General features: G+C 42.9%; 1 protein-coding gene across 1 annotated transcript; it reads right to left on the reverse strand.

Annotated features, from left to right (window-relative positions):
* Positions 1-1,878: 1,878 nt before the first annotated feature.
* GREM1 (gremlin 1, DAN family BMP antagonist) lies at positions 1,879-13,092 on the reverse strand. The gene is made up of 3 exons (XM_005520337.2): positions 12,985-13,092; positions 11,785-12,185; positions 1,879-5,314 (listed from the first exon to the last, which is right to left on the reverse strand). The coding sequence occupies exon 3, from the start codon at positions 5,311-5,313 to the stop codon at positions 4,759-4,761; it is 555 nt and encodes a 184-aa protein (XP_005520394.1). The 5' UTR covers position 5,314; positions 11,785-12,185; positions 12,985-13,092; the 3' UTR covers positions 1,879-4,758.
* Between the last annotated feature and the right edge of the window lie 8,899 nt (positions 13,093-21,991).

The raw sequence follows: 21,991 nt of genomic DNA on the forward strand, positions 1-21,991 counted from the left end.
ATACGATGGTTATTAAAAAACCACCTCTACTGTTGGAGCATTAGTGATAGCTCCATTGTTTTGGCTAACTACAAATATGTTCACTCCCTTAAAATTTAAATTATGCAGCTCTCCCCTTTGGTTAGTGCATTGCAAGCATGCAGGTAAGCAGGATAGCCCAAAAAAAATTTTGGATGTTCTTCTGCCAAAATTGACTGTTGTATTTCAGTAACTAATGAAGTGGTTTCTAAGGCAGGTTTGAGTTATTTGGAGTGAATAAGATCTAAGTTTTTTTTCACTTTTTTACTCTCCTTCAGGAAACCTATTGGAACTAAAACCTGTAGGTTTACATCTACAGTGGAAAACGAACATCAGCCCCCAGGGTACAGTTCTAATTCTCCTTTCTGTTTTTTTTGTTTGGGTGTTTTTTGTTTTGTTTTGGTGGTGGGTTTTTTGTTGATTTTGGGTTTGGGTTTTTTTGTTTGGCTTGTTGGGTTTTTTTCACTCAGGAGAAGGTAAATTACAAGGTGAAGCTACCACATCATTTTTGCAAAGACAAGATCCCTGTTCCCAGCCAGGCACTGCTGGTGCCAGGCAGCTGGAGCAGAGCCATGGTGCTGTCTGTCCAGCTGACCCAACTGTCCCTACTGTGCACATCTGCTGCTCAGATGGGAGCGCTCTCTCCGCAAACCCAGCGTCTCTTGGTGCCTCAGTCTCACAAGGCGGGTGCGAATTATCAGCACAGCACATGGACAGCAGAGCACACACAGAGATCCAGCCTGTCTCGCTGGGGACAGAGAAGAGGATGCTCTTATTTCTGTCTGCATCCCTGACAGCAGATCAAGGTGTGTGAATTCTCTCTCTTACCTTCTTTTGATCAGTGTAACTATAAAGCACATGGGAGGTATCTTCAATTCAAAGCTGGTGTGTAGGACAAATATAAATCATAATGAAATTATATGTTACTATGTAAATAGTTAGACCGTGGTGTCATGGAGCACTAGAAAGCTAAACCCAGGAGGTTCTTCTCTGGTTTAAATGTTCAAATAAAGATACATATGCACAGCTTCTCAAGGAAACTTATTCTGCTCAACTGTGCCCATATCTCAGACCAGAAACAGTCAATTGCCTTCCAAAAATAATGATTCTTAGCTAACTTTATTGTCTTTTCAGTAAGTTCTAGAAGCATGACCAAGCTAGACATGAAGGAAGACTAAACCAAAAGGGGTGGAAAGTTTGAAGAAATCTGTTCTCTCTGGTTGCAGTCCTTCCCCAACCCTGTCCTTGCACGTGCTGTCAGCAGTGACAAATCTTCCTGTTCTTTTTTAATAATTATTTTTCATCTCCTCGGTCCCTATTTGCAGCTTGTAATATGCTGTATTGTAAAGGTGTTCCTTACTCCGTTTTCCTAGAAGTGGGACTAAACTGCTAGCCAGACATTAAACTGAGATAAGGCGTAAGGCAGGCGGGCCAACTCCAACTTCAGCTCTACAGTTCAAGGCTGATTTATATTTTGAACTGTCACTATATGGTTTACAAGGGGAAAAGTGTGAGCAAAGACTGAGATTTTCCTTCTATAAATTGTGGAAGGGTGAGGGGGAAGTGACAGATCTCATTTAAAAACCTTATTGAAGTAGCCGTGTTGAATGATGGTGCCATTGCTTGTCTCTATGGCTTATTGTCATAATGTAAAGCCTTTTATAATTAGAAGAAACCACAAAAGTCAGGATAAAGTACAACAGATTCAGAAAGAGCTGGAAACTTAAGGAAGGGGGAAAAAAAAAGAACAAACCAAAAAACCCACAAAAAACCAAAAAACAAACAACAATAGACACAGGCTGGAGAAGATATTTTATTTATTTGTTACTAGTAGTTAAAATGATGTACAAAATGCTGGGAAGAAAAAACTCCAATTCTATTCAGTTACAAAATAATTAAAACTTCATTTTAAACCAAGTTTTGCTTTGTGAGACTGAGCATGAAAATACTGCAGCCTTAGGTTATATAGTCCATTGTTTTTAGAATAAAGCAGACATTTAAATACATATTGTGGTTGATATTAAATATCTCATATAATTGTAAGTTAGCAGAACTTTCTTACTCTCAGGCAATAACTAGCAATTCATAGAAGTTCTTTGTAAAAAATTTACATGGGTGAGGGGGATCTGCCTCAAGGGGAGTTCCATCATGATCTATGCACAGGCAGTTTTAGAACGTAAAGATTTGGAATACTTTTATCAATTTTCCTTGAGAATTCTAAACAAAACTTAAAGGAGTCACTACTGTTTGAAGCTTTGCTTAACAGCTGAGGGGTTAGGGACATACCAGTCTCTGTCAAAGAAAATGTGAATTTTGCTGTCAACTTTACATGAAGAAAAAAATAATTCATAAGGTGTTCCCATTAAAGAAAAAACAAGATTTCTTGAACAGAAACCCAAGCATAGTATAAAATAGTATAAAATTTCCAGCAATGGCTGAGGTTGGCCCTTTCCCCTGGGAAAAAAAATCAAAAAAGTTATTTAAAGGAAAACATTCCCTGCCTATTATCAGTGAAAGAGAATTTGTATTAAAAATAACATTAAATATCCATATCTTTCTGTTTAACTATTCACATTCCACACAGTGGAAACCTACCTCCTATAATTCCAGATTTTAAAACTGGATTTTAAAATCCATGAAGACATGCGTCAGACTGCTGAGTGAGAGTACACCGAATGAAATGCATTTTAATAATACCAATAAATGAGTTGTAATCACTTAATTTTGCAAACAGAAACCTCACAGCAGTGGATTTTAGAGCAAAAATGTATGAGTTGGAGAGATACAGGATATCGCCAATAAATGTGTGATGCACTATATGACAGGTGGGACAACTGATAAAATGAGGCCACATAGGACACATCTGTGACATGCCACTCATGATACACTGTTGCTTTGGGCATGTTACTAAGGGCATGATTGTCTTCCTTAACATTCTATGGCAAGAAATGATATCAAAATAATCACCTTGTGGCTGAGAGAGGCATCTAGTGTGAGAGAGAACAGTTATACTGATAGTGGATGCTAGAGAATATTGCTGCTGAGCAGGGAAACTGGGTCCTGGGCTCTCAAAGGCTCATCATACAGTAAGTGTGGACCATCGAGTGCTCAGGATAGCCCTGGCAACATGCACGGATGGGCTGCCTCTCTGCTCCAATCCCCAGGACACACCTCATTAATCTTTCTTGTAGGAGCTTCTGTGCTTTTGCCAAACTTTACAGCCCTGATCAGTTTTGAACTCCTAAGCCTGAAGGAAAGAAAAGACAAGATAACCTCACAGGTGAGAGCCATCAAGCTGTGGGAAGAAGTGTGTCCCCTTTTATGGTTTTTCCCCCCAAATGAGAGGGACAGTCAGCCCTAAGTTTTCAGGAAATTCTCTTTACTTGCTCCAAATCCAGTTTAAATGCAAGTCTGTGGTAAAAGATATAAAAAGAGGATCATTGCTGGCAAAGTTCTGCATCTCCGTTTCAACAAACTGCATGCCTGTGGCAAAGCTAAAATAACAATAACAATGCAATGTTTACTAGTCATGAATGTCATGTCTTTTGTCTCTTGTGTGGTTATTGCATTTGCAGTCACATGATGCTTGTTTTAATTTTTGCTCTGCTCTTTATGTACTAAATTACTGCCATTCTGTACTTGATCTTGGTTAGCAAGATTTTTGTGCTGTGGTTATGTATGTGTGTGAAAAAGAGGAGTTTGGACACACACAATGAAGTAGGCACACTCATTGCATGTGTGTACAGATACCACTGCCTAAAAGATACTGCATATACATAAATATGTAGATATGAAGAATAACTGATATCAGAAACACAAGACATCAAATGGATCTAGTGGCGTAAGAATGGGTTTTGTTTGGTTTAGAGAGCCATCAGAATTCAGAAGTATATTTATAGCCTTGTATATAGTTGCTTTTTAATTTATGTAATATATGATGACTAGGTATATAAATTAAAGCAAAACGTAAACAGAAGACAATATCTCTTCCTTTGTGTTTTCCTATTTATGTATCTTCCCTTTCTCTACTCCCTTTTGTACTCTCCCTGTCAACTTGCTTTGACCTTTTGCTTTCTAAGTTGCTGTAGATGTTTCCCATCCACCTATACTGACTTTTCAGCACTCCCACATCCCCCCATTGTTCTCCAGACACGGCTTTTGGATTACAGCGATTTTTTTTTGAAGAAGGGTGTTACAAACTCTTGACAGAGCTTCTGTTTTCAGTGATGGCTGTGCTACACTTTGTTATTGCTCTTTGTCTATTTCTTATATAAGAACAGATTCATGCTTTGAAATATATTGTCCTCTCACTTTGATGTTTCACGTAATACAGTAAAAGCAAATAGCACAAAGGTGAACATTTGCAAAAGCCACAGCTCCATTTCCCCAGCAAGCGGCAAAAATGTGAATATACACATGAATTAGGAAACCTAATTCATGACTATGGGTAATTAAGGGTTTTTTTAACGTCTCATACCCCTGTTCCTTTTTTTTTTTGTCGCAAACATTCATGCATTTGCTCATCCATATCCATTTTTTCCCATACACACACACACACATGCATGCCCTTTCCTTACATGAATTTTTTCTCTCTTTTTGGGGGGTTTTGCTGGTTTTAGGTAATTCACTAGGTCCCTTTCAGTTGTGCCCAGCCTTGAAGGTGGGCTAGATTTTGCCACTCACTCTCACGCTGGCAGTGATTGCATACAGTCAAGAGTGCAATTGCTACTTTTTCTCAGTTTAGTCCAAGTCAATAGATATACACCGGCACTCCTTAACTCGGGTGATTCTTTTCTTCTTTCTTGGGGGCTGAAGCTCGGGGCAATTGAGTGTAACAGTCATGGTAGTGAATTTCTTGGGCTTGCAGAAGGAACAAGACTGGAAGGAGCCTTCTTCTTTGCGGACATGCCTGGGGATATAGAAAGAATTGCACTGGCCATAGCAGAACCTGTTGATAATGGTACGACTGTTGCAGCCTTCTTCGTGGATAGTTTGTTTGAGGGGTTGGGTTTTACACCAGTCCCGCTTTAGGTACTTGCGCTCAGTGATGTGCAATGCCTCCTGACTGGACTCCAGCACCTCCTCAGCAGGCATCGAGGTGCCTTTCCCTCGCTCCCGGTGCCTGGAGCCTGACTGCTGCTGTGTCTGCATTTGCTCTGAATCATTGGGCTGATCCTTGACAGGAGGAGGGATAGCACCTTGAGATCCACGATTCCTCTTTCTCCCTTCGGCTGCTGGTAGCAGAAATCCCATTAGAAGAAGCAAGGCACCGATGGCATACAGTGTGCGGACCATCCTGCATGAAGAAAGTTGAGGAAATAAAGCACAGTTGTGGATTTCAGATATCAACAGAAGCCAAACATGCAGTAAATGTTCAGTTCCATGAAAGAAATGAGTGCACACACACTTATAAGCATTCAAGCCTGTACCCTGAACAGCTAGAAAGCTGTTCCCAAACTACCAAGAGATAAAAGCTTTCAAATAGAGTGATCAAAATAAGCCCAGACAGAATTTTTTTTGTGTGTCCTCCATCTTTTTCCAGCTCTTTTCTCCATGTGCATCACCCTAGTTCTCCTTCCCTTTTTATAGCTTACTGACATATAGGAAGATTGCTCCTGCCTTACAACAGTGGAAGAACAAATTTTCCATTACACAAGGATTCATTTACATGACACAGCTATCCACAATACCAGAGGGCTAAAGTCCTTGTCTCAGCAGACGTAGTCTAGATTCATGTCCCTTAATCAGACTCAGAAACTTTATACAGCTCCTTGTATAATGTACATCCAGTATATAATGCATGTGTTGTATACACCCGTAGTTTTCCAGCTTCCCAACCTCTGTCACACTGCACCTCTAAAGGGGTCCAACATATCTGAGTGTGATGATGCTTAAGCTGAGAGATGTGCAAGTCAGGCAACTAACATAAAACAATATTTAGGTACAGGTTAAATAGAGATGCGTCTTACCATTTCAAACTACGTCTTCTCGCACATTACTCTGAATCCTTGTTAGAAGTAATACAGATGCAATCACAGTGCTAAGAATTTTTCAGATCCCTGAATTTTTTTTCATTTTACACAGAATGATGTTGTTGGAGGATGGCAGAATTTTGTAAATTACATTAAACATCATAGAGTTTGTGCACACAACAAAAGACCACTTCAGGAAGTGCAGTTAAGAGGACATGACCAGGTCTTTCAAAACTGTATGGCTGCTCCAAACCTAATTATTAAGTAGGAACAGTCTTTCTTTCCTCACTTATTTCACCATTTCTGCTGCTTCCCAGATCTCTGAGTTCTTGAAGCTGTTCAGTCAGCTGAAAACACCAACCAGCAGGGAAGAAACTCATCAGCTTCCGCCTTCCAGAAACACCATGGCCTCAAAGTTTTTCTGAAAGGAGCTATATGGTAGCAAGACAAACAGATGAGGGAATAAGTCTCTGAGGGACCCTCCCCATGGGAGCATGGAAGAAGGCACCAGAAATGAGCAACTAATTGCAAAAAAACGCTGTAAAACATTAAAATTGTGAAGAGGCACAGGCATTAAAAAGGGAAAGGACTGTGAAAAAAAATGCTGAGGAAGTCATTGTTTTCTACCTGCTTGGGGTGCTGTAGTTGTATCCCTTATTTGAGTAGCTTTATCAGTATGGAAAAAAACAGCATTTGAATTGAAGAGTCCTGCTTGTGTTCCTCCCCGAGAAACATGTGAAACCATGGCACTGTGCTGGACGGCTTCATCCGCTCTGCCAGAGACAACACAACTCGGCAGGAAAGCAGCCAAATGCCAGTGCTGTGAGGGCCACCTAGAGACCCAGCAGAGGCTCAGAGTAAGTACTATTTGCTGTAAAAGATAACTGCTAATTTCTCAGTTACTAGGTCTTCCCAGTGACATGGAGAAAATAAATGCTATGGTGTTCAGCCTTTCTCATCAAATGGATTGGGAGAGGAATTCCTGAAGCAGAAAAGCGTCATAGGGGGTTCCACTACATTCAAGGAATGCTTGTGGGTCTCATATTTTTAGTGTTTGTCAGCAGATCAACTCTAGTAGAACTCTAGAGCACCTAGATAAATCATAGATGTGTGCATTCATTTCAGTAATCTAAGTACCAGCATGTCCTACATTTGGCAGAAGCTTCATGCTTCAAGGAAGGCGTGTAAGAATGATACAATTGCTGACTCCAGCAGGCAATTTGGAAGGGCTGCTGTTAGTATCTAAATGAAACATGGCATGGAACACACAATTTTAATAACCTTAAGGCTTTGAGGGAGACAAAAATAAGTTGGGAATTCCAATTAAGGAATAATGCAGCATAATTTCAAGTGTCTGCCTGGACTTCACATTTGCTGTTTTTTCCTCATCTCTATTAAAACCAGAATATTATTTAACAAGTTTCATTTTAATTTTGTCTTAAAAATATGTTTTCAAGGAATTATCAACTAGTGCTTATTCTCTGAAGAGATCAGAATGATTTCTTCCAAAACTATTTTTATTTCTCTGGTGACTATCTAGTCACTAGTATTTTAATATGCACTTTATTTACTCAACATGGTGCCAGAGTCTTAAAAGAAAAGAAAAAAAATTATTACATGAAGTTGAAAATAAATTGCTAGGTTGTAAGCAGTGCCAGAAAATTTCAGGTGTTTATTTTATTTAGTGTCCCACTACTTGGATGAGGTTCCACCAACATGCATATTCCTGGACTACTTTTATTTTCAGAACTGATTACCTCCACATTGTTGTCATTCTTTTTTTTCCCCCATAGAGATGCAATGGACTAGAATTCCAACAAAAATGAGGTGTGCTTTGGGTTGGGAATTTGGGGGAAATTTCATAGTAATATATACTATTGTAAGGTCTGTGTCCCAGATTCATGCAACTTTATTAAGCACATGCTTATCCCTAAGGAAATGCAAGCATGTGTTTCAATGTAATCCTAAACTGGGAGGAAGGTAATTTTTCACTGAGTTGGTTTCCAGCCTTAAAGGTGGAAGCTGCATTACGTGTTCATAAAAGAAATTGTAACTCAAATGAAAATTAGCCACTCAGCAGACACATTTGTTATGGTCACTTCCAAAACATGCATCTAAAAGTAATCCAGGAATTTAGGGATAAATACAGGTTAAATACAGAAGGGGCTGTGTGAACTTCAAGATTCCCCACAACAGCTAAGCAGGATCTATTTTAACAACTGATTTAAAAAATATTTTCAAATTAAGATTTTAAGTTTTAAAATGCAAAACACAAAGGAAAATGAGGTGGTATGCCTCAGGAAGGAAAGCAGCCAAAATGCAGTAGTGCCTCTGGTCCCAGGGCAATCAATGCTTTTGCTTATGAGAGAAGATGTCACCTTTGCTTACATTAGGAAGTAAAGTGGTTCATCTATCTATGGGTTAGCAGTTGTGAATATTTCCTTAACAGGGTTTCTTATTACTGAAAGAAGCAGAAGAGGACAGTAGAAATAACTGAAATCAGTGTTACCATATCCAAAGTTTTACTGAAGAGAATTCTCTCCTGAAATAAATGCTTTTTCTCCTCATTACAGTCATAATTCTGCAGAAGCAATAGCTCTGCAGCTGTGAGAATCAGGCCGTAAAAGCTTATATTCCACATTTCTGCAAAATTTTCATTACTTGGTACTAACTGGCTGTTACACTGGCATAACCAGAAATCATTTTGAGAATTCATTTGAGAATCCTTTGAACAAACAGATGACCATAACCAAAATAATCAATTCCCTCATTTCATTCAGATCCAGAGAGATATGGCAGAATTAATATTTATTTTTTTAAAAGTAACACAATAGTCCAAAACTCTATTCTTTCCATATTTCACTGCTGAGTTCCACTTTTCATCATCTGTAAGCTCTTAGTCCTAAAGCCAAAAGAAGTTTTATTGCTGACTTCAAACAGGAGCAGAATTGGGCCCTAACATTCATATCACTTCATATGTGGTTTATCTAGAGCCTGAGAGCTCATCATCTAAAACGGATTAAGAAATGTGTGGATTAATACTAGCAGCTATTGATAGAGAAATGTAAATGCTTTCAGGCTTACTATTTCATACAATTAAGCTGTAATTTTTTTCATTTATACATTTTCTGCTGTGAATTAAGGATCTCCACATGTCAGTTCATAGACAGAATTTCCCTATGAGCTTGTAGGCAGAGTCAGAAAGTTACAACTGACATTTTTAGCTCAACACAACTTACTTAAAAGATCTGGATGGAAACCTGGTTGAAATATACAGGAAAATTGTCACAGATCTTAGCGGGCCTGTAACTTCATCTGTAAACCCCTTTTACTAGGAAAGTATTATGATGAGCCATGGACTCCTGTGCTTCACGGAAAACGTGAAAAATAATCTGATGAAGAACTAAAAAAGCCCAAAACAAATTATTTGGTGGACTCCAAATACAAGCCAAAGACACAAAACACAATCCCTTTGACTACTGCAAAAATAGAAGTGGTTTATGTCCCAGAGGATCAGAATAATTTTATGCCTCACACGTTACATCTGAATTACAGAAACACTCTTATGTAATGTTTTCATAGTTCATAGATCTGTATTTTTAAATATAAAAAAAACATGGTAATGGCAGTTCCCAGAGAACTGTAGGTTTTTTCCTGAAATCAAGACAGTAAAACTAACATCTGTGTTTCATAGAATTTGGATACATTTACATTTCAGAAAATTTCTTTTTGAGAGTCATAGAGATGAGGGGGTTTTGAGACGTATATGGAGTGTAGGCAGCAACTTTAAAACAAACCAACCAACCCTTGAAACCTTGAGAATTCCTCGTTTAAGAAACGGTTTTTCCACAGGACATCCTATGGGACTCCAGGGAAGCTGAACATCATGGTGAGCATGGCTGGTACCAAACCCGAGTTTGCCTTGCCTGAAGACACCCACGCAGCCTGACAGCTCCCAGCTTCCTAGCGCCAGACTCCCTTCAGACGCATTTCCCCATGGAGCCCTAAAAACGGGGATAGCTTTGCTGCTCTCTCTGCACTGCTGTGCGTGCTGAAAAGGGGAGTCTTCAGCAGAAGCTCTGCATTTCTGGGTAGCATTGCCGAGAGAAAAAAAAAAAAAAAATGTTTTAGCACAGCTTGGCACTGAATGCTAAAGAAGAGCAGAGCTACGGTCATCGGTGTTTTTTATCACTTAAGCACAGACCCAGCTCACGCTGCTTGGTTATTCTCGGGCTTGCTGGGCTCAGAGAGGAGCGGGGCAGGAGCAGAGCGCTTCTGCAGCTCTCGGGTCGCCGGGCTGCGCTCAGAGGCAGCTGAGGTTGGCGGGGGGAACACTGGCACTGCAGCCAAAAGTCTCCGCTCACCAAACGCCTGACTAAACCCGGCGCCCTGTCAGCAGCAGGGAGAGCCAAACGCGCGCTGGTGCCTCAGAGCCCCCACCTCTGCAAAAGGAGGTTTCCCCAGCGCTGTGTCTCAGCCCTGGTGACAGAAACGGGCTTCGCTTGCCGTTCTTGCGAGAGGAGCCACGAGTGGGACACCAGGAGTGAGGCCGCAGCTGATGGCCGGGTGGGGCGGCTCAGCTCAGGGGGCACGGACCGCGCACCTTGCCAGCCCCGGGCAGGAGGGTCCCGCCTAAGCCGCCCAGGTAAGACGGGCTCATAGCTGGGCGCAGCTCCGCGGGGCTCGCCGGCGGCCGCCAGAGCGGAGAGACCGCAGGTTTGGTTTGGCTCGGCATGGCCGGGAGCGACTCGGTCCGGCTCCCCGACGGCATGGACGCTCCCGACGGCTGCTGGCGACACCGACCGGCTCTTTCCACGGGGCACGGCCGCCGTCTAGGTTAACCCAAAGGAGGACGAACTCCCTGAAGGGACTGCCAAGCCCCTGGGGGATCGTATTGAAACGGACGGGGCAAGCAAGCAGGCGTCCTCCAGGAGGGAAAAGCCCTGCGGGAGGCTGCGCCGTCGGCCGGGAGCCGCACGGCCGGAGCGCTGCGGGCAGCGGTGGCCGACGGACGCACGGAGCCGTCGGCTCTACAAAACACCGAGCCAGGTGGGAAGGCTGGGCTGAGAGGCGGCGGAGGTCGCCGAGAGCAGCGGCGGAGCCGCGTCCCGCCCGGTCCGGTCCCGGCCACGGGCGCTCTGCCGGTGCGGAGCCCCGGCTCCGGGGAACCCGACCCCTGGTACACACCGAGTCTCCCGGGCGGCACGCAGCCCGCCCCGGGAGCTCCTGAGGTACGAGGGTACTTCCTCTCCTCCGAGGAGCAGAGATTTGCAAAGACGGGCCAGGACAGAGACGGGGGCTGAGCGGCCACGGAGAGGGCAGCTCGGCGGGACGGGACGAGATGGGATGGGGCTGGCACCTGGGGATCTGCCCCCGCCCCACTCCGTGCAGAGGCCGGGCCGGGATTTTTCCGTGTCTCGGGTGGGCGCCGAATCCAATTTGTCGGGAGTGATGCTGTAGGCGGAGATGAGAGGCAGAGCTAACGGGGCTTTTGCAGTCCCCGTGCTTTCGAGGGGAAAGAGATGTAACGGCGCCCTAATGCCCAGCACTGCGGCGGAAAGGTCGGCGCGCCTCACTCCCGCTGACGGGAGGGACGGGCGTCGCCCCCTGCAAAACCGAGACTCCTTGGAATTTTGCTAGACACCGGTGAACGGCTCCTTCCCTTGCCCCTCTCTGAAGGTAGGATAGAGAGCTTAAAACTTTGCCTCCCACAGAGACTGGTTGAACTCCGCAGCTGCCGGACCCGTTTGCGCGCCCGCTGTAAACGCGCTCAGCGCGGCGCGTCCCGGCTCACCTGCGCGGAGGCGGCTCCTCGGCGGGGCTCGGCTCGGCTCGGCGGCTCCTCGGCGCGGCCTGCGGCTCTGCGGGGCTCTTCCCGGTGGGTCACTCGGCGGAGCGGGTGGCGTGGAAGCCCGAAGCTGCCCGGGAGTCCATAGAGAGAGAGTGTGTCGAATCCTGCCTACAAATTGCAGCAGCGCCGAGCTGTCTCCCATTTAAATGTCTGCCAGCTGAGATCTGCTCTCCAAGCCCCTCCAGATCATTGGACAAGCGCCTCCAAAGCCCGTGTTATCCGCCCCTTTTAACACTTCCATAAACTTCCACCAGGGAAAGCTTTCAGTCATCCAGATAAACACTCGACTACTTTCCTGTCTTCAGAGAATCGGTGCTAAAGGTCACCACCCCAAGGAATTGTTCCTGGAATGCACAGAAAATTCACATTTTCCATCCTCATTAAAGTATGACAGTTAAGAAAAATTAAATCCTACCCCCCTCCCACCGCCTCCGCCGCCCTTCCGCGCACGCCGGGCGCTTCTCTGCCCATGAGCCTGCCGGGCGGGCGGACCCGCTGCGGGGAACCCCTGACCGGCCTGCCCTGGCCGGGAGGGAGACAGCCACCTTTGCGGCCCTCCCGCTTGGAAACTGGCTTTCTGAGGTTCGGCAGTATGCCGGGAATTTCGCAGCATTGGGGAAAAAAAAGAAACAAAAAATCCCTGTGGTAATGTCTGCGTGCAGAGGGTGTTAAACCGTGGCTCCCGGTCTGCAGCCCCGCGCTCACGGCTCTGTCTCACTGAGGGCTTGTTCTGAGGGAGGTTGTCTTTTTTTCTTTTTTTGTCCAGCAAGAGGTGAGACACCTCGGATGTCCCGTCACTGTGTCTCTCGGGGGGCCGGCGGCTCCTCAAGCCGCCGCGATGGGACGGCGGAGGAGCGGCGCGTCCCGCCGAGGCTGGGCCGGCCCGAGCCGCCCGGCCGTCGGGGCGGCCGCGGGGGCAGCGCAGAGCGGAGCGGGACCGCTCCAAGCCAGCCCCCTCGGAGTCCCAGGGCAGCTCGAAAGCAGAGGCAGAAACCGGCAGAGACCGAGCGTTTGGTGGACCCAGCAGTAGCCGGGAACATCTCTCTGCGCTGCAGCTGCCCGAATCTGCAGACAGCGTCGGGCTGGGGGCATCGAGGGGCAGAGCCCTGCAGGGACCCCAGAGCTCGGCAGAGCAGCCCGCACCTCCCGGGCCGGGCCCCCGTCCTCCGAGCGCTCCGGTGCCGGCGCCCTTCTCTTGCGGCCCAGGGCGGCACACGGAGCTACCCGCAGGAGCTGAGGGCAGGAGCGGCCTCTGACCCGAGGGCTGACTTTTGGGCTGGCTCATTAAAAGTTTGTCAGCTGCCGCTTCCAGCTGCGGGCATCATGCAGCAAACAGCAAAGGCGAGGAAAGCCTGGCCAGCCACACGAGAGCTGCAGGTGGTGCGCGTAGGTCCGTGCCCTCCTTGCTGCTGGGCATAAGTCACTGCCAGTGCATCAAACCAGCCCTGCTCCTCGGTCACCAGCAGTCAGCACCCACCTGGGACCTCAGACAGGCCCGGATCTCACCTCGCTGAGAGGTAGCTTTATTTACAGGTGGGGAAGACGAATTAAAGTGAAAGGATTTGCTACCTTAGGGATGTCGGAGCTAGGCAAAATGCCAAGTTTCTGCCCTTCGCAGTACTTAGCGATAGCTTGCTCTTTGCTAAGACCGATGCTTGCCTTCCCTTAGTGCTCGAGTGCTTAGCAAGGTCGTAAATTAGGCCTCCTTACAATAATTCACATACATTTAGCGACAACTTGTTAAAAAAACCAGTCCCTTCAGTCAAAGGGTAAGTGGCCGTAGTGCAGTGGTAGGTGGCAGCGTGAGAGACAAAATGAGTTGGTGTGCGGGAGCCACTGAAATTCAAACACAATTAATGGGGGAAGGACAACTGGCAAAGAATTACAGCAAATGACATCTAGATTGGTAGAAGGAGAGGCCTAGGGAATTTGTAGGATTTTTTTTTATTCATAAAAATGCTATTGTTTTTATTTTATTGTATTTGTTTTTAACTTATTGATGTCCTTCCTTCGTGATTCCAAATAAAACATCACAATTCCCACCTCTCAGTATACTGGCAGACTGTGCTCTTTCCCATTTTCTTCTCTGAAGCAGTTGTACTGAATTGAAAGGGTCTATTCAGGTCTCTTCTGCTCTCTGTCTCTCACTCTGATTTCCAGCCCCAGAGAGACTGGGGCGCTGTGATGCCCTCTCCCCAGGGCACATTCCAAGCACTAGAGCGGTGCTGGAGGAAGTGTTTCTGCGGCTGAGCCGAGCTCCTCTTGGTGCCCACGATGGCACTGCCCTGCAGGCGCTTCCAGGCACTGCTGCTGGCAAGCTGCCCCTGCTGTATCTTCCTGGGATGTCATTTACACTCTGGCATTGCCTTTCCTAGATGATATTTCTGAGCAACAATTGCAGAGCAGGTATGTCCACCTAATGCCTTACTGCATTCAGGCATCTAGGCAGAGCTGGTGACCTGGAGTAGCTCTCACACTGCCTCAAAGCACACTAAGAAACACTGCAGGAAACAACTCCTGGTATAGAAGTTGTGTTCCCTCCTCAAGATCCATCTTCCTTTCCTTGCAGCTGAATATCCCATACCATATCTCCTCATCTGGTTTCTTTTCTTAGCTTAATCCACAGCGTTCCAAGTATGCACCTTGGGTCAAGCAAGACAAGTGTTCAGATTTCTTTGACAGCTGGAAAGTAGAATTATTCCTGCAAGTATTTGCTTGCTCATTCACAAAAATACACCAATGAATTTGAGTACCAACAAGATAAATAATTGCAGCTGCATCTGGACTGAATAAAAGTAGAATTTTTTAAAAAAATAATTTTAAAAGGACATTAAAAAATGTTATGTCTCTTTTTATTTGTTTGAGATTGAGGGAGGCAGGAGAAAAGATGTCTTTTTCCCTCATCATTCTTTCAGGTATCCAGAATAATTTCCAGCTTGGAAGATCCCTTTATTTCTGCTGGAATCTTTAACAAAACATTCCCTGGGTTTGCTCCAAAGTTTCAGCTGTGCTGGTTAGATCCCAACCAAAGACTGGTTAAAAAAGCACCCAGTGCTGAAAGGGAAATACTTCTTCCTCCTACCATACCCAGACTTGAAATTCTGTTGATTCTCATCAGGGCTTCTAATTGGAGCTGGAATACTCATGGGGAAATGTTGTTTAATTATTTAGTATTAGAGAGTCCTATGGAAATCTGCATGTTTTTGTGGTACAGGTATAGGTTTAAGATGAAGAGCTTTAATGTCATTGCATGGTAGTGGTGTGTACTGTGAACCTGACTGATTGCAACTCCCTGCTTGCTGTTGTTTTGCCTTTTTTTATTTTTTTTGTCTCTCTCTCATTTCTTGCTGGTATTCACTGTGTGAGTCGTTCTTTGTTTTAATGGAACAGTAAGAATTGTGTAAGCCTAAGAGAAATGCTATACTTATTCTTGCAGAGAAAGATGTTATTTGGCTTAGCTCCTGTCTGTTACTGCTAACTTTGGGTACTACTCAAAGTATCCTCACTGCCAGGACAGTTGACAGCTTGTTAAAAGCCTTTGCAGGGAAACCAAAACTCACAGGGGCCAAAGCCTCTTCTTGAGTAAATTGGAATAGTTTTTAATGACTCAGGGAGATGCAAGTGACCTCTGACAGCTGAGAACCTGGCCCTAATACACCTAGAAGGCCAGTACCTCTCACTCCTGGACATGTTCCTCCAGGTCAGAAGGCAAGCTGTCCAACAGAGACAGAGCACATCTGAACTGCTTTGCCTGCTGTTATGAACTCTCCTGTAAAGGAGAGAAAAGAGCTTCACCAACACAGCAGCAACTTTTCTAGCTGAGCTCTAACAAATCTAGAACCAAGCACTGACTCAACTATTGCTGAGTTTCTGGTGGTGTACACTGCTGTCTTCTTGACTTGATGGATAAGATCAGCAGTGTCTCAGAAGTGATTCATGACTTGGGGCCAAAGCAAGATACTCAGCAGTGTGTGTGGTGTGGGCCATGTGGGGAAGCATCCATTGTTACATCCCTGCTGAGGCATGTGAGCTTCTTTGCTTACCTGGGAAGAACATCTTGTTTTGTCATAGAAAAGAACTGATACTCAAAGAATCCAGTTTCCTCTGGATTTCAGATATATCCAAAAGTAATGGATAAAAACCTTCATCATCAACCAGCAAGGAAAATGCTGATGATATATGAAAAATATAATTTTTATATATATAATGTTACTTCTAATTTAAGTAGCATAGTGCTTCATATCAAGCCTTATAAAGTAGTACCAGAAAAAGCTGAGGTTATTCTGAATTAATTTCTCTTAAAATGTACTAGAAAATTAAGTGAGTGTGCTTCATGTTGGCAAAATTTTGTTTAATTAAGAAATTTTAATCTTCCTCTTATTTGAGTTTTGGAATTAATGTCTACATGATGGAGGTTGGAAAATATTGTACTTATTGAAAAAGCAGTATTTTAGATTTATGTTGACAGAACATCAGCTCTTTAACATAGAGATTTCCATCATCTGAATGAGAGAAAATTAGGGAAAAGTGCTTATTTTGGGGCCAGGTTTTATGGTTTGTTGTTTTGGTTTTTTTTTAATGAAGTATTTTTAAGTTGTTTTACTTTGAAAATATTGCTTGCTTGATCTAGGAATAATTTGAAAATCCTCAGAAATCGGACATTAGAAATCAAAAGAATAAATGAGTTCAAGAGAAAAACTTAAGTGTCCAAATAATTTTAAAAACTAGGGTTCTGCTCTGAAAAGTATGGAGTCCTGGTATGCTTGAAAAGCTTTCTTTTTCAGTGTATACTGCATGTAGAGTCAGGTTGTGGGCTTGTAATGATGTCCACACCTAGGAGCCATGGTCACCCACCAGCATTCCACTCAGCTGCAGACAGAGAACAAAAAATATGTTTTCTGGCCTCAAAACACCTCCATACATAATGCAATCCATATGTGACTATTTTTCAAAAGCAATTTAGAAATGCTTCTTTTATTAGGATGAAGTTTGATTACTGAATAAATATAAACTTTCATGCCAAATAAAGAAATATCATTTGTCAAGCTAAACTTTTTAAACTCTTTTTCACAATTTTTGGATGCATCTTATGTATTTGATGACAATAAAAGAATTTGCCAAGAAAATGAAAGTCGTAAAATTCCTCTGCCCTCGTGCATTTGCTTTTCTTTTTCTTTTGTCTCCTGAAGCTGTAGGAGGTGTTTGCTGACATGCTTTGCTTTCAGGGCACTTCTGGAGCAACGTGATATGAGAAGTGACTCAGCTAAGCAAACTGAGTTTGTGTGAACATCAGAAGCCCTTACAGTAAGAAGCTGTAACTGGGAATTATGAAAAGGGGCATCTAAGGAGCTCAATGTGTTATTTACATGCATATTTCACTATATGACAGCTATGAAATATAATTTCCATTTATGCTGCAAAACTGAAAAGCTCCCTTCCCAAACCTTACTGCGTCCCAACTTCTCATACAGGTTTCATATACTTTTAAGACATGAACAGATATCTCATGCACAGTCCTGGCAAAATAGTCCCTTTTACTTTTTCCTTGCTGTGATGAAAGGCAGCTTGTTGTGTGAGCACCTGTGTTTCAGGGTGTTACCTGTGGGGAAATCTGTGCTACACACCTGTGGAGCACACTGTGCCAGTCTGGCAGGTAAGGTAGTTAGTGGGAAGTCAAGAGATCTATCTGGGCTTTTTTCCTGGCTCTGCCACTTATGTCTGTAGTGAAACAAAAAAAAAAAGAGTAAGAGAGGCAGGAGAGCTATTCTATTATGTAAGGAGATTTTCAAGGCATTTATTTTGGTTTGTTTTGTTCTGGGTTGGTTTGGTTTGGGTTTTTTATTCCATTGCTCTCCTTTCAAAATTGAAATCTTATCTGTTATTTTTGCTTTTCCTGGCAATAGCCATGTAAAAACAGAATACCAGATAAAAAAATGCAGCTTTGCAGGAATGAAAGAGCTGAAGCTCTTTTATTTTTTTTGTCTGAGATAAAAACTCAGAATTTCTGTATTTTATATTTGAAATCCAGTGTCACAAAAAATGGCTGCTATATTAGAGGGAGGAAAGGACTCTGTTAAACAGCTGTACTGCTGCAGCATCAGTTGCTCCACTTCTCAGAGAGAATACTAATGGAGGTGGGAAGAAACAAAACTTCCTCAATGCCATTTTTGTGTAGATGGTCTCTCTGTCAAGAAGAAGAGGCATAAGAGGGACAAGTTCACACCCCTCTGCCACCATCACCCTTTACTTTGTTTCACCAATTGTTACACCAATTTTCTCTTGACTTCATTTCCCCCCCTATAAAGCTGCAGTAGGAAACAGAGTTTTCAAAGGAATAATTTTGGCCTAAATCCTTAAGACTGACTGGGTACCAAATTTCTTGTGAAAAGTTGTAAGAGGAGCTGAGAGTTCAGATTAATCTGGAAAAATAAAATGTACCTTTTTTAACTTTCATGTACTTTGTGTCCATGTGCTTGAATACATCCATTTTGAAATTTCTAAATGCTTCTAATAGGGAAGAAGGCCTTTTAACTTCTGTAATTCTCCCCAATAAAAAACAAAAGAGGATATTTCCAGTGAATAAGCCAAGTTTTCACTGTCGTGGACAAAAAAAACTTTAAAGGCAGATGAATAACTGTTTAACCAGTTGTCTTTTCCTAAAAGAACTGCTGGTTGATTTAAAGAATACTTTTGCTATATACATAAATGCAAACTGATAGTTAAGTGCTTTGGTAAGGAAGGTGGATTTGTGCATGTACTTAATTTTTTTTTCTGAACTTAGATTCGGATCTGAATCCTGCAGGGGCTTGCCAGGTACTTGACTTCGTTTTCAGTGGCACTATCCAGAGTGTATTATGTGAAGCACACACAATAATCAAAGAGGCTTGGGTCAGGTGAGCCTTGCTAAAAGACCCAGAAATAATTTATATATACCTCTTTACCCTGCTAAAGGACTTTCTAGTTAGTGTGCATTTTAAAACGCTAAACTTTATGGACTTCAGGATTAGAAATACAATAATAATAAAATACAAAAATAGTCTATTTTTTAAATCTGTATGGTTCCCAAAAATTGACTCTTTCAAAAATTGCCAAAAAAAAAAAAAAACCAAAAAAAAAACCCACTTCTGGGAAACTGCACACACGAGCCTAGGGCCAAATCTTTTTTCTTGATATTTCCAACAACTGCTCTGTTTTGCTTCTTCTGTTTCCTTGTCAGAAGGATCCTATTTAGCTTCTTTGGCTAAGGGCAGTTGGGTATTTATTCATTGATGTCTCCTTTCTTCCATTATCTTGAATCCTAATTAGAGTTTTTCAGGTCCTATTACTTTACTCTCCGAACATAGCTACAACAGACAGCACTCCTCCATTTCTGTAGAGCTGTTCAGAACCATGAAAGAAAGAGCTGTCATCTTACATTTTGGGACTAACCACACTGCCCAGCCATTCTCCACTAGCTGCTTTCATTGGCAGTTTGATTGAATGATTTTTTTCCCTCCTCACAAATAACATGTGATTCAAAGTCCTGAAAAAGTGTCAAGTCACTTGATGTTAGGAGAGATTCTGTAAATAGGACTGGGAACAGTCCTCTAGGTGTTTGTAATTAATCAGGCTCCAAACACTTGGAGCTTTTGGATGCACTTGTAAAAAGTCTAAAAATGTAAACAGTTTTCTTTTCCCTCCTCAGGAAGTCTTAATGCACTAAAGACGTAAGCGAAGAAGTTAAATTGCCAGTGATCAAATCAATTACACTTCAGATCAGACCGTGGCAAGGCTTTTTGGTTCTCAACCAGATGGAACTAGACTACTTGTGAAGGAGGTATTATTATTTCTTGTCAGAGTTTCAAAATGAACACAGGAATTCATAGTAAAAGAATTACTTCTTTTTTTTTTTTTAAATATACTAGAACACTTAAAGGAAAGACTCCTTGTGAGCTGATGCCACCAAAACTTATCAGACACACTAAAAAAAATCATCTTAGCCATTTCTTATTCTTCTGATCTGACAAAAGGGAGAACATAAATGAACAGGATATTCTCCTGTGCTGCAAGGCAAAGAAGAAACCCCCCCCTTTTTAATATAGTAAATTCTTGGATTCAGAATTTATGGGTTCTTTTGGATGTGCCTTTCTTATAGGTTGAAGTTTTTACACTAAGAAGGCTATGATGTAAAAACATACAAGAGACAAAGTACAGTGGTTTTTATCTTGATGCAATTAGTAATTGAGATAAATCCAGATGAGGGCACAGGCTATCTGGAGGCAGAAAGCATTTTTTTATCCTGTAGAGAGATATAGGACAGCTTGTTTAGAAAACCTCTGTGCATTAGGAAGGGAGGTGACTGCTGTAATCAGGTGTCAAAAAAAACCACCTTTTTTTGATTTGTTTGTTTCTAATTTAGAGCAGTACTTTGTAAAACCAAGTACTTTTACAGTTTAGTCTTTCCAATCAAATTATTTGTTCGATCTGGAGTCCAGAACCCTCTTGCTCTGAGTACACTGCCACCAGCTTATGTAAAAGCTTTGAAAACCCCTTCAGTACTTGGACGTGCATGTTTTAATAGGGCAAATTCCACCTGAAACCACCTTGGAGAGAATTATTCATGCTGGTGTGGATAAAAAGATTGTGCCTTAACTTCATTGCTGAAAATGCTTATGAGGTGACATGCCTTGCTAAAAGAGATGTCATGTTAGCAACACTAACAGGGTCCTGCAGACTCACTGGAGCTCTTGGTCAGCTAAACCCATACATTACAATGACTGCAAGATTAAATTTGTCACTGGAATGCTAGTAGTGAGTAAGAAAGCGGAGTTTTTAAATGCTTCCTTTTCAACAGATGCAAAATGATCGAAAGATATTTTTAAAGTTACTAGAATAAAGAATGCACAGGCCAGCAAATGAACTCTTGCTAGTTTCCAAGTCTTGCTAAATATAACACTCTTCCAAGAATTCGGGTAGCAGCTAAATTCATCTAACTTTCCTGAAAAAAAACCCAATACATAAAAAGTGAGTGAAAGGAGGCTGTTTCAGGAATCAGAAAAGAAAAGGTGATGGTCTGTCTACTCACTGGAGGCATTCAAACCAGCACCTCCAGAGGTGCAGCCTCTTAGCCATGAGGCTGCAGCCTGTTTGTGTGAGACCTGCACCTCCCCTGCTGTTGCTGAAGCAACAATTCAGAAAACAATTAAATCAAGACAAGGAGCCAAAATCAGCCATCTACTCAGGAGGATGGAGGCAGGTGGTTGGCTTGGTTTCGCCATCTCTCAGACTACTCAAGTATTTTTATCAGGTGTCTGCCTAGCTGCCCAAACACTCCTTGAGGACTAGTTAGGGCCCACTTACTCTGCCCTTCCATGTGTTCACCCTGTCATGAGAACCACTAGGTGACAAATTGGCGTTCATTCGTGATTGCCTTTTCTGGCAGAGCTTTGATTCTTTTGCCATAACTCTTACGGACATTTTTTGGTTTTTTAATTAAGTTGTCTATGTCTGCTGTGGTATTTCGTGCAATGCCTGGTCCTGTAGACGTGTGAGATGAGCAGCTGCCAGCCTTGCTCCCTCAGGGAATATAGGGGAAGAATTGCCAAGTTTGTGGATTCAGGCTGGGTTTAGGACTGAGATAGATGTAGAACTCTGCAGATTCACCGAGTCTCAAACAGTCCTAGGCATGTACAGAAGTAGGAGTCCAAGCACCTGAGGTACCTGATTACAGGAAAACATAGCTGTGTATAGCCTTTAGCTGCCTGAGGAATCAGGAAAGAGAGGCAAGGTTTGAAGAGCATGTGCTTGGGCTTTGGTATTTGCATCGGACACAATGTGGGTCCAATTATGTCAAAAAATCCAACTGTGGGTACTTAGGCCTTTACTGGAGTCAGCACTTTACTTCTTTGCAACTGTTAACCTATCTTTTAATTGGAAATTATTCACAGTTTTTTAAACCTCCAGATCAAGAATCTCCAAATGCACAACAAAATAGACACAAAGTGGTTTTTACAAGCAGCTGATAATTTAGGATAGGTTAATGAAGGCCTTATTTTCAGCTTTGTGGATAGTTCTTGTTCTTCTAAAGGATTATAGTCTGCTGATGAGAATGTAAAATCACAGCAGAAAATAGCCAATGTGGTTAGAAATTAGAAAATAGCCTCAACTACTA

Source organism: Pseudopodoces humilis, chromosome 7, assembly GCF_049639895.1.
Source record: "Pseudopodoces humilis isolate 2021_Gansu_Grassland_sample_001 chromosome 7, ASM4963989v1, whole genome shotgun sequence".
Lineage (NCBI taxonomy): Eukaryota > Metazoa > Chordata > Aves > Passeriformes > Paridae > Pseudopodoces > Pseudopodoces humilis.